Source organism: Ptychodera flava, chromosome 16 (assembly GCF_041260155.1).
Source record: "Ptychodera flava strain L36383 chromosome 16, AS_Pfla_20210202, whole genome shotgun sequence".
NCBI lineage: Eukaryota > Metazoa > Hemichordata > Enteropneusta > Ptychoderidae > Ptychodera > Ptychodera flava.
The window spans coordinates 30,546,675-30,562,445 of record NC_091943.1 but is presented as its reverse complement, the minus strand read 5'-3'; the positions used below and the strand labels follow the sequence as shown (position 1 = coordinate 30,562,445).

The 15,771-nt window shown below is 40.1% G+C and overlaps 1 protein-coding gene across 3 annotated transcripts in view; it reads left to right on the top strand.

Annotated features, from left to right (window-relative positions):
- Window positions 1-15,771, top strand: part of LOC139114567 (uncharacterized) — an 89,577-nt gene that overhangs the window by 3,954 nt on the left and 69,852 nt on the right. The window contains exon 1 of one of the 3 annotated variants that reach the window (XM_070676375.1): window positions 2,970-3,536. The exons of 1 other annotated variant lie outside the window; for it this stretch is intronic. In XM_070676375.1, the coding sequence (XP_070532476.1) occupies window positions 3,369-3,536 (168 nt within the window). In that variant the 5' untranslated portion in view covers window positions 2,970-3,368. Of the gene's footprint in view, window positions 1-2,969; window positions 3,537-15,771 lie in introns of those variants that run through there. One more of the 3 variants, XM_070676374.1, reaches the window with a different exon arrangement.

Sequence of the window (15,771 nt, the reverse complement as noted above, 5' to 3'; positions counted from 1 at the left end):
TCATCACCACATTTGATATTTGATGGTCCAGCCGATATATTACCAGGCAATAAGTTTCGAATGGTTTTCCAAAGCTTACTGCCATCATTTTTATTCTTCTTTATTTCGTTTCTATAGTGTTCCTTTTTCAATTTTGTTGCCAAATTGTTTGCCTTATTTCTCCACATAACATACGACGCCCACTTTTCCGATGTCTTGTGCTTGGCATGCTGTTTTTTCCAATAATCTCTCTGATGACATGCTGATAAATACTCGTCATTACGAAACCATTCCAGATCTGAACTACCCCTAAAACGCCGCTCTTTAAACGGCGCATGCTCGTCACAGACATCAAGAAAAAGTGTACGCCAATGCGCCCATGCATCATTGATATCATCATAGGCTTCAATACTTGACCATGGAACTTTTTCCAGATCACGTTTAAAACTTGCATCATCAAAATGCTTATATGATCTAAACTTTATATGTCTACTAGGGGGACGAATTCGCTTTTTTAGTTTCCTAGTACAGCAAGTTATAAAATGGTCACTAGTACCATCGATAAGGCCAAACAAAAAAATATGTGCTGTTCCGATTACATGGTTTTAAAAAATAGGGTAGGTAGGTAGGGAAATTTTTTTTTTTTCATTTTTTTTTAATTTCTCAATGTGCATTTTGTACGCGTTCAAACAAACTACCAGTGAACAATTTCCTCATGAAACGCACTCAAATTGAATACCAATATATTAAAATAAAATATTCATCAGTAGAATTGAAGTGTGTGGTTTATTAGACTGCCATGGAAATTGATATGGCTGAATAACAATTCTTTGACACGAAAGTGAACTGTTTATCTAAAGGTAAATCCTCAGCTTTTAGCAGTCACTCGCAAGAAAAACGCACATGCTTTACGTTGAAGTTGTTTGTAGCCTCGCCAACCTGTATATTTGTCTGTTGTACTTACAACCACGCCCCAGCAGCATCACTGGCACATTCAACTTGAATAGAATACATTTTACATTCAGAAAAACCTGGATGGTGTTCCTCCAAAATTTCTTCGAATGTTCGGTTCTGTTTAACAGAAGACAAAAATCGACCTTTCTTCACCATGATCGCATTTGCGAAACAAAATTGAGTACACGTTATGTCCATCGCGAGTCACCATTTTGTTTGAGACGAGGCCTGCTATAAGTAGGCATACCAGGCCCTTTTTTGTTCTCGGTTAAACTTACTTGAATTGTATGTTTTCTTGAAGATCTTGTCTCAGGATTCAAAAAACTGTTTGAATAATGGTTCTATCTTGTCTACTTCCAGGGTTACGATTTTTTTAGAATTAAAATATGCTCGATTTTTTGACAAAAGGTCAAAAAATTTCAACATATGGCTGAGAGTCATTTTGTGGGTATCCCTATGAAAAAATATAGTTGTATAATAACATTAATTCTCTAACTAATCTGCTTTAAAATACTTTTTGTGCAATATATTGTAAGAGTACGGTATAAGGAGCTTTTGTTTTCTTTACACAGAGACTTGAAAATGCCAAAAATTTTGTGAGACAGAGTTGAAAATTAATTGGAAGGCACCGTGTTACGTGTATACTACCAGTCAAAAAGCTATTTTTCGCCATTTTCAAACTACTGTAATTTTCAGAGTTTTTAAGCTAGCTCTGTCAAATTTTGGACAGTTAAACTTGAGTAATAACAATTAGATCTGTAAAATTTCTTAAGTGTTACATTTGAGAAATTCTGATATTCAAAAACCAAAAATCATAGGAATATGAATAAAATAAGTCATTGTTCAACTGATCAACTCACAGTACAGAATAATCCCCCTGGAGCTGTCCTTTTTTACACAAGAATATTACTCCCCCCTAAAAAGCTGTCATCTTGTTGTAGTCATTTTCCTTTAGCATTGAAATCTAGAGCCGTGGTTATGATTTTTTCCTTTCCTTTCCTTAGATTTTTCATTCTCTCTTCATTTGCCCGTCTTTCAACTTGTCTTGTTTATCAATTCCCGATTCCTGCACTACCCCTATCTGTCATTTTCCCCAGTTTACGTTTAAGTTGTTTACATACATTTATTATAATAATAACCATGGCATGCTGACTTTATTCCCATACCGGTACATCATTGAAGTGTTCAACGAAGTACGTACGTACGGCAAAATTCACGGTAAATTCCGAACGCACAGATTTTGAAACTACTCAGAACTGACCTTAACACACAGTTTTTAGTGTACGGGTTTATATTGTAATGATAGAATGACTATAAAAAGTAAAATTGACCAAATTTTGCTCGATTCACTATCACAAAACACTTCCGGGTTTTCACTTGGCCTACATGGCCGCGCTGTGCATGGCGCGGTTCGGAAATGACAACAACAAGGTAAATGAAAGATTACATCAAAAAACGGCCGTGAAAATGCTTCAAACTTTCCACAAATTTAATATAACAGTTGCTGTTTGGTATACTAACTCCGATCACTGAAAATTGTCCCTGCATTTTAGCGAAAACCTACCCACAAACCGCCGTTTAGGCACTGAACAACATACTGTAACGAGCCATTCCATTCTAACATAGGAAGTAGTGGCCTGAGAAATGTGCGTGCCGCAGTACGGCACGCTGCAGCGCTGTATGGCGAAAAATAATGCTGGATTTTGAGCGCTAAATGACACGATATTTTTTTCTTTATTTTCAAAAAAAATCCCATGGTAGAACGAGCAGTTGAATTGAAATTTTTTTTATCGATAATTTTATTGAATTAGACCCTACACTTTTTGAGATACAGCAGTTTGAAAACCGGACACCGTTCGGTGTGCAACAGCTGTCAGTGTCGATGTCATCATGTCGCAAGTTTTCATGAGCGTCTGGCATCACTAGTACTTCTAGAAGAATGACGTATTAGTTCTCGCGTGATTCGCGCGATTTGTCATAGTTCTCGCGTGATTTCATGCGTTTCACGTTTTTTCATACCGTTATTTTTACTTCCGGGTTTACGAGGCTCTAAAAAGTCTAGGGTCGGGGGTTAAAATTGGGTTGGGTCGGGTAATCGGAACAGCACATATTTTTTTGTTTGGCCTAATTACATCACTAAAAGCAACATTCTCAGGATGGCTAGTTGCAATAATGTCAATAAGAGTCTCACTGGATTCGGCGATCCTTGTTGGCTTAGAAATTATCTGTGTGAGATTAAAGAGACGCTACCCGCTACAGCTCCTATATACGTGTGTGGTGTTTATAGACCACCAGGATGTCGGGGTCAAGCGACTGGCTAGCAGGATCAACGTGCTCACAGTGTTAGCCGGCACGCAGGCGAATGCAAAGTTCAACTCCCGCAATGCTTTGCGGCGTGACACACACCACATTATATACGCCAGGAACGGGACACCATGGCAAGTAGCGGGAGGACGTTTCCTATCATCGACTTTTCTGCATACAGTCTGCAGCGCAATTCCCCTGATAGCGAGACGTTCACGAACCTAATCGACAGTGTTCGCAATTCTGTGTCTTCGAATGGATTTTTGTATCTGTCGAATCACGGCATAAGTAAAGAAGAGGTAGGATATCTTATTGTCTCACCATAGAATGACTACACAGTAGGAACGAGGGCGTTCAGAGTCATAGCGGCTAAACTTTTATATCGTGCTTGGTCCATGATCACACACATTATATTGACAAGACGAAAATACAAATATTTAAAGACAGAGTTACACGAGGCAACTCGTTTAGCAACGCGTTAGGCAACCCGAGTTGCCCGCCGCGTTACCTCGTTTGTATGATATCGTCCCGTCACCCTAAGGGGTCAGGTGACGAGACACCTGTCGCTTGGACCAGTTACTTCGTATGAACTCTGCGTCGGTCCCTGGGGAAACCTTTTACCTCTACTTGTGCTCAAAACAGTGATCCTTTTTGCGCTCATCTAGCGTAGCTTGTTAGTTCGTGTAATTTACAAGACCCGAACAGGAATGATACACACGATAAACTGCAAAAAACTAATCAATCAATCAATGAAGCAATAATTAAATAAATCAAGCAATCTAGCTCTAAATAAATCCCAAAAAATATCAACCTCTATGAGTGGTATTACCTCTTAAGTATTAGATCAACTACTGAATGAGAATTTCTGCAAATGAGCGATCGAAATTTTCTGTTGTCCTCATACATGGACTGATATTTCAAGGCATCGAAAGCATCAATCAGGTCAGTCGACGGACATTGACAACACATCAGCCCGACGAAAAACAGTGTGTATTAAGTAAAACTTACTGACAAATATGTTCCAGCCTTGCATCGTGATATAAGTATTTTACCCCTTTAACGTAGAAGTAAATGTGAATAAAATTTACTTTCTTTCAGATTGTGTTCATCAATTAATCGAAATTATTTCATCCCTAATTTACCGACTCTTTCTCTTTGTCTTTGTCTATCGATCGAACTACTTTCATCCTCAACGTTCTGTCCTAATTTGTCGGATTACTGTATTGTATAGGCCTACTGGTGACCTCTTGTGACGTGTTCCGCCCAACGAAGGCACATACATGCCAGGTCCCAGTATCGTAAACCAAAACGGACAGTTTGTGGGATGTTTTGCGAAACGTCAAATAAATCAATGGTCATGTAGGTCATTCTCAGCATGAAGAGAGATACTTTCTGAAGACAAAGTTTGCCTATTTCAAGGCAGGGAAATCAAGACAATGGCAATGGCAATAAATACTTTATGTGTTTCGTTCGGTTGAATGCGATATTGAATATTATATTATGTTATAGCTTTGTCAGTACCAGTCACGGTGAATTTTGTGACGTCGTACCCCCTGATCATTACCCATAATGAATCCTGTTATCCAGCATTGTGGCCCCACAGCGAGCATAACAATACAAGATTTTTGTTTGTAAACGACTTACGCACTGTGCATTTAAAATGGGGGGAAATTATGGGGTAAACCATGTAACACATAAAACGATAAAATCTTGATAATGGTGCACAATATCGATAATAATATTTTACTGTGCAGTTTATCGAATATTTGAGTATCCAAAATGCACCTGTCGTCTGCTCTGTCTGTGGAAATTGGAGTTTGGCATCCGACGAATGTGCCCGCGGGAAAGATATTTGTGACATATTTCTCTGTGGGTAGGTGAGCAGTTTTCAACAGTAGGGGGTTAGGTTGTTATTTCAAACATATTGTGTTTGTGGCTTCAACCGTGAATGTTCTTTTTCAGTCTTGTCGCTCTGCTAATGCCTTTCATTGAAAAAGCGGCGACGTCTCGGCTCTGCACAGGGCCAAACGGTATTTAGGTCATCATGAGAGAAAATGCCGAGAGAGTTTGACCGGTTGATCTCGCTGTTAATTTTATGCAGGAAATTACAATAACAATGCTTGGTCGAATGACGCAGTGCCTTGAGGGTGGGATCACCTGTGGTATATGGGGAGGAGTACCTTCCCGATGGTGATAAGTGGTGCAGATTACCGTCGCCTAGGTGACTGGCGTATACGCGTGCCCAAAGACACCTATGGTTGATTTCCTGTTGACCAGTCGGATGGCAGAGTTGCAAATACCTGGACTGAACCATTTGGTTTTTTGTGGGTGTCAGTGGTACTTTGACAATATAAGTAAAAATGCACATATATTGAGTTTATTGTCTTGTTTATGAGCGGCCAGTATTTCCAACAGGCATAAATTATGTGCATTTGCCCTTGAAGGAATAAATAATTTTCGAATAAAACATCGCGAATGTACTACATTCCTTAAGCTTGACGTACACTTAAGTGCCCCAAAGAACCATGAAATCGCCCAACTTTCGATTGAAGAGATGAGTTTTGCCAAACCGCGTATACAGAAAAAGTGGCAGATGACTTTATTTTTAGAATCATAGACAGTATAGCGAGATGTAAAAAATGTGAAACAGGCTCCCCACCTAACTATCCTAAATGTTTTTGTGTCGAGTTGTGTTTGATTCGTTTCGAAAATGTGTTCCTACATTCTTATCCGATTGTTTGTGTTAATGAAATGTTTGTTTCGCTTTGGATATTTGTAGAGAAGTTTGGATTAGTGTGTACGGTAATGTTTTGTTTGTGTGGGTAAAGCTTATGGCGAGACGCAGCCGGACCTATGTTGTTACAAAAGTTGATAGAGTCGCCCTTTGACGCTTGCGTTTCGAAACCCGAGTGTGGTTTCTCATCAGTCGCAGTGTAGATTCTTTCCTTAGTTTGTGTTTGTGAAAATTTATTTTAATGCATTTTAGTGGTCTTGCTTTCCGATTAGCGAGGCAAGTATATTAATTTTGGTCACGTTGTGAGTCCGTTTGGTGGTTCGGTTTGTTTGTTCTATATTTCTTTACTTCGGTAAATTTTGTTTTGACTGGTGTGTCTTTTAGATTTTTGCGGAGGTTTGTGAATTTTTAGGCAATAAGTACCACTGCGGGGTACGGATTTTTATGATTATTGGATCAAGATACTTACAAGTATCCTGGTTGATGTGCTTGTTCTCGTACATTTTAATTAATAGTTCATTTACTTTGTTTACTGTTTGTTCTGGCTTGTTGTGTATAATACTGAGTGTTACGTAATTGCCTTTCGCATTCGAGTACGTAATCGTTTGTGTTGACAATATTACAATAACGAAAAACCGACCCTTGTCGAAGGGTTATTTTCCCAAAATTTGTCCAATGTTTGCAAGCTGGTTTATCGCGATTCTTTTGGCACGCGACATGTTTTGTTTCCTTGTTTGAAAGGGTATCTCTAGAAGTGCGAGTTTAGCAGCTTCAGATAGCTTTCAAGTTTTTGTTTTTTTGTTGTTCGTGGAGTCCAATTTGACTTTTCTTTGAATTGGTGTTGTTGCGATTGTTTGTGTCTCACGATGTAGCGTAGTCACATTATACGACTTTATTTGTTGAAATCCTGAGGTGGTTTTATTCTGTTTGGTTTTGTTGGTGTCCGAATGAATTTTAAGGCTTTTGCCTAGTACTATTTTTCGGAGTTTCATAGTTTGAGCGATGATAGGTTGTTGTTGAATTTCATGTTGTTGTCGGCTTTTCTTTGGAAGTAGCTGATTTATTTCCACGGCCATGTTTTCTGTTACGTTACGGTGATTGTTTATTTTGTATTTAATGTTGTGTTTCAGTTGTTTGTTATGTGTACGATTTTTGTTATTTCTTTTAAGTGTTTGTGTGTTCTATGTCATCTTATCGTATTTTTTGTAGTTCCCTTTTGGAGTATTTGGTGGCCCTGAAAAGGGCCGCTTGGTATGGGTTTTTGTTAGCGCTTGGCGCGTTTGTTTTGGCGATAAGCCTAGCTTTTTATGCTTCTTTTCGCCGATTCGATGTGCTTGGTGAGTAGGTGTTTGCCGCCTTCTTGTCACTGTGTGTGCTTACATGGACAGTCTGCATAGCCCTTGAATGTGGTCTCGTTTTGATCAACTACAATTGTAGGATTAATATATCAAACTTACAATTTAGGAGTATATATCAAAACTGATAAATGATTTATGTGATTACTGTAGCTATAGATAGGCTACATTCAGGACGGGCAGCGACGGGCAGTAATTAGTAGGCAAAACAGGTGTTTTTCACCGTGGGCAGAACTTGGTGCAATGATACTGAACATTATAGTAAGCCTGTCACCTTGAAGGTAATGCTGTAGGTGAAACAAGGACACACGATGGTACAAACAACACCACAAGTGAAACGTACACACAGAAATACACGCGTTCCTACGTTGTGCCCACCCGGGCCACGCGATTAAAATATGACTGATACTGCTGGATAGTGTTAATTGGGTCGGTAAACAGTCAATTAATAGTTTAATTGACTACCTGGGTGATTGGCAGGTCGTGTCCAACGACGCATATGCAAAGCAGGCCAAAAGACAAAAGCCCCCAAAGTTATTGACAGCTGGCCAGGGGTCACCATGAATACGTAATGAAGCTTCACTACGCAGAAACTGCGTAGTCAAGCCCTTCTTAACCGGTCAAACTCTCTCGGCATTTTCCGGCATGATAGGTTCAAAAGGTTGTCCTAATAGGTAAGGGGCATGATTACTTATCCAACATGTATCAAAGATGACAAGTGTTCTCTGAAGGATTGGAATCAAGAGCAATATGGCACAAGATCACTAATTTTCCATAGGCGACCATGTTAGCGTTGAGCTATTGAGCTTTGAGCTCAGTTTTGTGTTTAGCGTGTGTTAAACCTTATACTACGAATACATTTTGGTGGAAGTTGTTATTATGTCTATAACTCACCGTAAAATAGTTTGTTTACATCCGATAATCGCTAGGTCAAAGGTCGAACAGGCGCGTCGCGCGTCTCCCGTATTCGGGACTCCGCGTACTAAAGACGGAAAGTTATTGGACGGTCAAACTCCCATAGGTTACGGCAGTATAGGTGTATATATATATATATATATATATATATATATATATATATATATATATATATATATATATATATATATATATATATATATATATATATAGCTGTATGAAGAATATAGCAAGTATAATCAAATCTCATAATAAGAGGGTAATCACCGGACATCAGCCGAAGGATCAACCAGCTGATTGTCATTTCCGGGTCAAGTCGGCATTCCCCTTGAAGGGTAAATGTCAGGTCAAAGGCGTGGTTTACGAGGCCAAAGTATCACGGAGGAAAACGAGGAGAAGGTTTAGATCGGCCTCACTGATTACCTTCAAGACGCGCTACACTAACCACATGCAATCGTTCCGTAACAAGAAATTTTAAAATATTACAGAGTTATCAAAGTTTGTATGGAACTTCAAAAGTAAGGACCTGGTCTTTTATATTTTGTCTCAAGTATTGACAAAGCATCGAGCTACTCTAACATAAACAAGCGATGTAATCTTTGTATATCAGTAAAGCTGCACATTATCAATGCTGACAAATCAAGACTGTTAAACAAACGCTCTCAGTGGGTTTCAAAATGTCGTCACTAAAACAAATATTATTTATCGAATTTTAACACCACCTATAAATAGAATATTACGTCCCAATCAGTTATATAAGAGTGCCGAGCTAGGAATCCTTCCACTTCTGTCTTTTGATTGCAGGATTATGGTGGCCTGGAGTTGTCATCACTAAAAACACGTCTATTTTATTAGCTTATTTTGTTTTATGTCAAATATTATTAACAAAAGAATTCGTGCTAAATAAAGTAATATCGAAACAAAAGCGATAAACTATTGCAATTAAGAAACAATACATTTGCAAAAAATAATTTTTTTTTGTTTCTTGAAAAGGAAATAAAATCTACTACTAGAGATTGGAAACAAAAATCGTTTGTTTTATCGTTTTATTTTGATTAAAAAAGCAGGAACATTTCAGTTGATACATTTTTTTAAAGAAAAACCATAATTGAAATGAAAATATAATAAGGCAAAATTAAAATGAAAAACATTTCAAGTGAAATAAAAAAAATAAAGTTAAATGAAAACATAAAAGTAAAAATTGAAAATAAAAATTCAAAGTAAAATGAAAATGAAAAGTAATTTCAAAGTAAAAAGAAAATTTAATTCAAAGTAAAATGAAAACAAAATGAAATGTATTTCAACTATAACCGACAGTTGTCATAGTAGACTAGCATCCTTCTCGGTTCCCATAGAGTTACATGCAGTCTAATGACAATCCTCGGCCGTCGTGTCTCGAGCAAAAATTTTCAAAAAGAAAAAAATCACAACTTGGCGATTGCCGACGATTGTCACAGTATACCAGCATGCTTTTCGGGGAAGGAGATCCACAATGGCGGCGGATACGAACGCTTCCCTCGCATATAGCACAGACAAATAGTATAGACAGACTGGAAACGCGGCATGCCTTTTGTTCCATGGTCGTCTCGGTAGACTATTGGCTTTTCATATTAAAATGAGCTTCAAAGGTGTTAAACTTTTTGGAGGCTTTGTTTGTGGTTGATAATTGCACGAGATTATGCGAAAAATACGACGAAATGGCATTGTACTTCCAGTCGCGTAGCAACCATAGTTACTTTGTGAGCTCTCAGGACAGAAACACTGCTTCACGCCAATCAAAACATAACACGCCAGCAGTTTCATAAACATGTCCTTCCTTGACGCACGTGTAATAGACGGTTTGACTGACCGTATCCCCATTGAGTAAAACCAGACAGTATCGATAAAAGACTTTCAAATTTGGTTCAAACACACTCATTATATATTCATAAAAATATGAGAGGAATTTTTAAAACGGTAAAACTCGCTTTCCTGAAGCTCGAAACACTCGGCACTCTTCGGAAAAGAGAGGCGAGAGCAACCTGAGGCGAGGCGAACATGGATGGGTAACGTAACCGCTTCACGCCTTAAACAATACCCGTTTCTCAGTGCATATAGGTAGAAAATCGGGTGTTGCGTAAGTTTACGAGCGCAGCTTAGCATATCATGTAAATAGACGAGGACAGTGTGCTCGAAAACGCAGATCAAAGCAAGGTTTGGATTCCAAATCGACTGTTTTCGGTGGAGAGAAACGGCGAGCCGAAGTCCAAGGCACTGCCAGCGGTTTTGTCCGTGACATATTGGGCTGTGGTAGGAGGCCGGTAACAGTACTAACACATAGCTGTGGGTCCATAGCTGTGGTGTTTTCAGACGGGATTTCTGACTTTTACGTGCTGGTTTTGACTTTTACGTTATTAACGCCGGCGTTAATAACGTAAAAGTCAAAACCAGCACGTAAAAGTCAGAAATCCCGTCCGAAAACACCACAGCTATGGACCCACAGCTCTACTTTACACAGCCCTGCTACGCTGTTATACCATGGTATTTTTATGGCCTAAAAGAAATAAATGAGCAAATTAAATCATAAAAGTGACGACGCTATTAGTATAGCGTGAAACCTGCAGGGTTTAGTACTGACTACGGAGCACTCACTCTAGTCTATGTGTGACCTTGATTTACTCGAAGCATATGGAGGTCGCTCCGAGCAACTACAGCCAGCTGTGTAGTCTGCAGGCCCGAGATGGAGTGTCAACACAGTCTCCGCACAGTGTTTGCCTAGTATAACACTAAAAACGTAGCCACTGTGGCAAAGGTACGGGATAAAGACTTTCCCGACGACCGAGAGCTAATGGCCTGGCAGCGAGTGTCGGAGGCACATCACAGGGGATCCAGAGATCTGGTTGTTGTTGTTGTTTGCATTGTTTTTTATGTTTATTAGCCGTGTTGTTGTTGTTGTCCAATAAAATTCAACGAACATAATTGTTGTGTTGTTTCAAACGTAATGTAGATGTCATAAGAAACACTACACTATCATTATTTGACCCGATGCAACTCCCGCAGCAACGCTGTTGAAACAAAACATCACAGCACGTATATCCATTGAATTTTATTGGTCAACAACAACAGCAGCATCAACAACAATACAAACAACAACAACAACTAGATCTCTGGATTTCCTGTGTGCAGATAGGCAGTAAAGAACAAAGGTGATAAATCGCTGCCCGGTGGTACAGGCGAGACTCGCGCACCTTCGACACTCGCCCTCAGGCCATTACCAGCTCTCAGTCGTCGGGAAAGTCTTATTCCCGGACCCTTGCCACAGTACCGTAATTATACAGGCAAACTGGGGACTCAGGTCCGGTTGCGGAGACTTCACTCTATCTCGGGTCTGCAGACTACAAAGCTAGCTGAAGCCGCTCCAAGTAATCAAGCTCATCCATAGCAGGTTTCACGTTATGCTAATATCGTCGTCACTTTTATGGTAGAATTTGCTCATTTTCCTTTTAGCATTTTTGTCAGCCACAATGGGTCTAGAATGCGAAATTACTGACAAGAACTTCGGCCTCGGGAACTTTATGTCCACTTCTTGTGGATCGGTCGGCCTTGGTCGGCCGGTCATATCATAGCCGGTACACAGACAAGGAGTCGTGTATGCCGTGTAACTCTGAAAGGTGCAGACATAGAAAAAACCGCTGGCCCGGCAGAGCCTAGCGTCAAGGACTTCGGCGCGCGGTTTCTCCACCGAAAACAGTCGATTTGGAATCCAAAACTTGCTTTGATCTGCGTTTTCGAGCACACTGACCTCGTCTAGGTACATGATATGCTAAGCTGCGCTTGTAAACTTACGCAAAGCCCACTTTTCTCCCTATATGCGAGGGAAGCGTTCGTATCCGCCGCCATTGGCTGCCTGGATCGTGTTGTCGATTCGTGTGTTGTTTTCTTCCTGATGCAGTGGAAGATAGTTGTTGATTGACTCAACAAATTTAAAACCACTGTGTCTTTCTTATTGACGCCACTTTGTTGTGAGAGCTTCGTCTGGTTTATGGCCCGGTAGTTGTGCTCTTACGTTGAATTGCAAGCTTCGTGGGACCACTATTTCTTGCAGACCACTATGGATTGATGCCAGTTGTTGTTCGATGTTGTGTTGGTTTATGTACATTTGTTGAAGCAGGTTTCTTGTTTTTTTCATGTGGCTGAAGATTTCGTTGCTGACACGATCTGTGGTGGTACTAGGGTTTGAGAATGTTAAAATTGGTGACTTACTGCTGATGTTTCTGCAGTTTGGCTGAGTTGCTGGGATGAGGGTCGGGTCTCCGTCATCCGAGGATCGGTTTAGTCTATCTAGTTGATTCAGTTACATTCTAGCGAATGTATGTCGGAGGAGGCAAATTATTGCTCAGTTTATGGTAGATAGATAGGAAGGCTATTGTTATAGGAGTGTGTTGTGATTGGTCGGTTATCACATCAAGGCTCTGTGTGATTGGTTGTTATTTCAAGTGATTTGATTGGTTGGTGTGTCGGATCCGATGATCCTGATATTGTTTTTAGTTTTAAGGAAAGATAGGTGACTCGGTTTTGCATAGCCATAGCATGTTTTCCCGCCACTTTTTTGTATTGTTGTAATGATGGTTTGTTATTGCGTTCGTGATGATAGATGAGGGATACTGAAGGGTATTCTCGGGTTTGCCCACTTTCGACTTAAATCTGCTAGGCAGAAATAAGTAGTAAAATCGAATGTAAAAAATGTGAAAGAGGCTCCCCACCTAACTATCCAAAATGTTTTTGTGTCGAGTTTGTGTTTGATTCGTTGCAAAAATGTGTTCCTACATTCTTATCCGATTGTTTGTGTTAATAAAATGTTTGTTTCGCCTCGGATATTTGTAGGGAAGTTTGGATTAGTGTGTACGGTAATGTTTTGTTTGTGTGGGGAAAGCTTATGGCGAGACGCAGCCGGACCTATGGTGTTACAATGTTGATAGAGTGGCCCTTTGACGCTTGCGTTTCGAAACCCGAGTGTGGTTTCTCATCAGTCGCAGTGTAGATTCTTTCCTTAGTTTGTGTTTGTGAAAATTTATTTCAATGCATTTTAGTGGTCTTGCTCTTCGAGTAGCGAGGCAAGTATGTTAATTTAGGATCACGTTGTGAATCCGTTGGGTGGTTCGGTTTGTTTGTTCTATGTTTCTTTACTTCTGTAAATTTTGTTTTTTGACTAGTGTGTCTTTTAGATTTTTCTAAGCTTTGTGATTTTTTGGGCAATAAGTACCACTGCGGGGTACGGATTTTTATGTTTTATGGATCAAGACACTTCTACGTATCATGATCGATGTGTTTGTTGTCGTACATTTTTGTTAAACCGGTAACTCTCGGTAGGGCCCTACCGAGAAAAATCGATAAAAATGGGCGGAGCAAAACATAACTAATATGGTATCTTTGTGAACAAAAAGTAGCAAATTAAAACAGCTGGTTGAACACCTCCAAAAATAGAACGTGCACGCCACATAATGTAAACATTGACTGCACGGTGACTTTACGTATACTATTTTCACCCAATTTTACGGTTTACTTTCCATACGATACATCCACTCATTTCCCCATAGGTTTCTCTTGAACATAGATTTTTCGAAGTCTTACTGGAGCAGAGGTTCGGCGCGGCGTCGCCTCGGATTTGTACAAAACCGTGATGACGTTGCCAGGCGATCGATCGACACCCCTTAGATCTCATGCGTCATGGTATACGTTTCTCGTCCGAAAACGAAGCGTTTGTCATTGTATTCTGCGCGTTTTTGAATGATTCAACATAATGCGTATCATGACAGTGGCAATAGCTATCTTTGTATACGGGTAAATGATGCATAAATCCAACGAGTAGTTTTTCTGCCACGGGATCTATTATCGGAGTTTTCCTCGGCTCAGTCAGTCATAGTGTACATCACTCTTGCAGGGAGTCTTGATTGCAGAGTCGTATTTGCCTTGATAATGAAGCACCGTTTTGTCCAAACGCCGTCCTAGAAATGCCGCATTTCAGGAAAGAACGGGAAAAATCAAAACAGTTCTGATGGAACAGCAAATTCGCCTAGTACCAGATGTCCAAATTTATCGAGTGTGGTTATTTCAATGGACGACGTTGGACATTTACCACAAGCACAATGCTCAACGGCCGAGTCGTCTACCAAATTTTTTAGAGCTTTTGTCTTACAAACAATCCTTTCCTCATTCTACCTTAGTTTAGCGAGGCAGGGCTGTGTCTCCATAATAAAACGTAGTTTTCCACAGTTCTTGGATGGTAGTTGTGGTTTCCTTTTCAAAATTTCGTTGTCTCATGAACTCGGCGCTGTCGCGGATGGGAGGGTACCGACGACTATTCCCCCGGCTTCGATTACAAGTTTTATTGGTGACCGAAATGAAATGTGGTGTCGATCTGTTGTCTTATGATTATTTAAAAAGCTTCTGAAAAACACTTATTTTAGAAATCAAACCTGTTAATATTTAATCACCTAAAATAAAATCAGAATAAAGTGATCGCATGATCTCTCGGAGTATTCATTTCAATGTTCATCCCTCCTTATAAAATGGTGAGTTCTAGTATTTCGCTACTTTGAACGATCCCGCCAAAATCGAGTGCACTTGCACTTCTACACTCTCGACGCAGTCGCGATACTAGTTCATTACAAACGCGTGGTAATCAGAGTCAGACCCCGGGGGGGGTAACTCCATAGCTAATAGTACGGGGGGGGGGGGGCTCCGCACGAACATGGAAACCCAAACTGTTGTGATACCAGTTTTGAGCAAAAAAACCTACCCTTTCTGATACCTAGTTGTGGAAACGCAGCTATCTCTTGGCGGGGTAGCGTGAGTTGCTATGTGAGTGGCGGGGTTGACCTTTGACCCGCATAGCAACTCACGCCACCCCGCCAACAGATAGCTGCGTTTCCACAGCTATCTGATACGGTGGACGAAAACGACAATCGCCGCGCTGTGTTAAAAAAATGACCGCGCTGTGTTAAAAAAAGCGCTGCGCTGTGTTAAAAGCGCTGCGCTGTGTTAGAAAAATCTCTGTAAATATATGTATTGTACTTCAGAGGTAAAAGGGGGAGGAACTTTTTCCATTCAAAAACTTCTACTGAAAGCGGTTGTTGACATTGTCTGATTATGTGAATGTCGTGCATTCTCCTTTGCATTCATCAATTTGCTCAGAGATAAAGTTGATAAAAAACCTGCATATAAAACAGCAAATTTCTTGAGACGCGAGGAAACCAAAGTGCTAACTGCAAGCAATCCGAAGTGATTTTTCTGCAAATTGTTAAGGCTGAGCTATTCTCAAATCAACACACTGTGTGACATTGACCTGCATGTTGAAGCATCTACACATGAACATCTCAGTGTGTGAAACTCACGCAAAATCTCCACTGGCCAAGCGTGCCAGCAACTTTAAAAAATCACTGGCCCTAAACCGCTCTCAGGGGGCCTAGAACATTTTATTAAAAAAATAGAAACACACCACTTCAACATCCTAACATCAAACATTTTTGTGCCTTTTAAGTTATTGAAAGG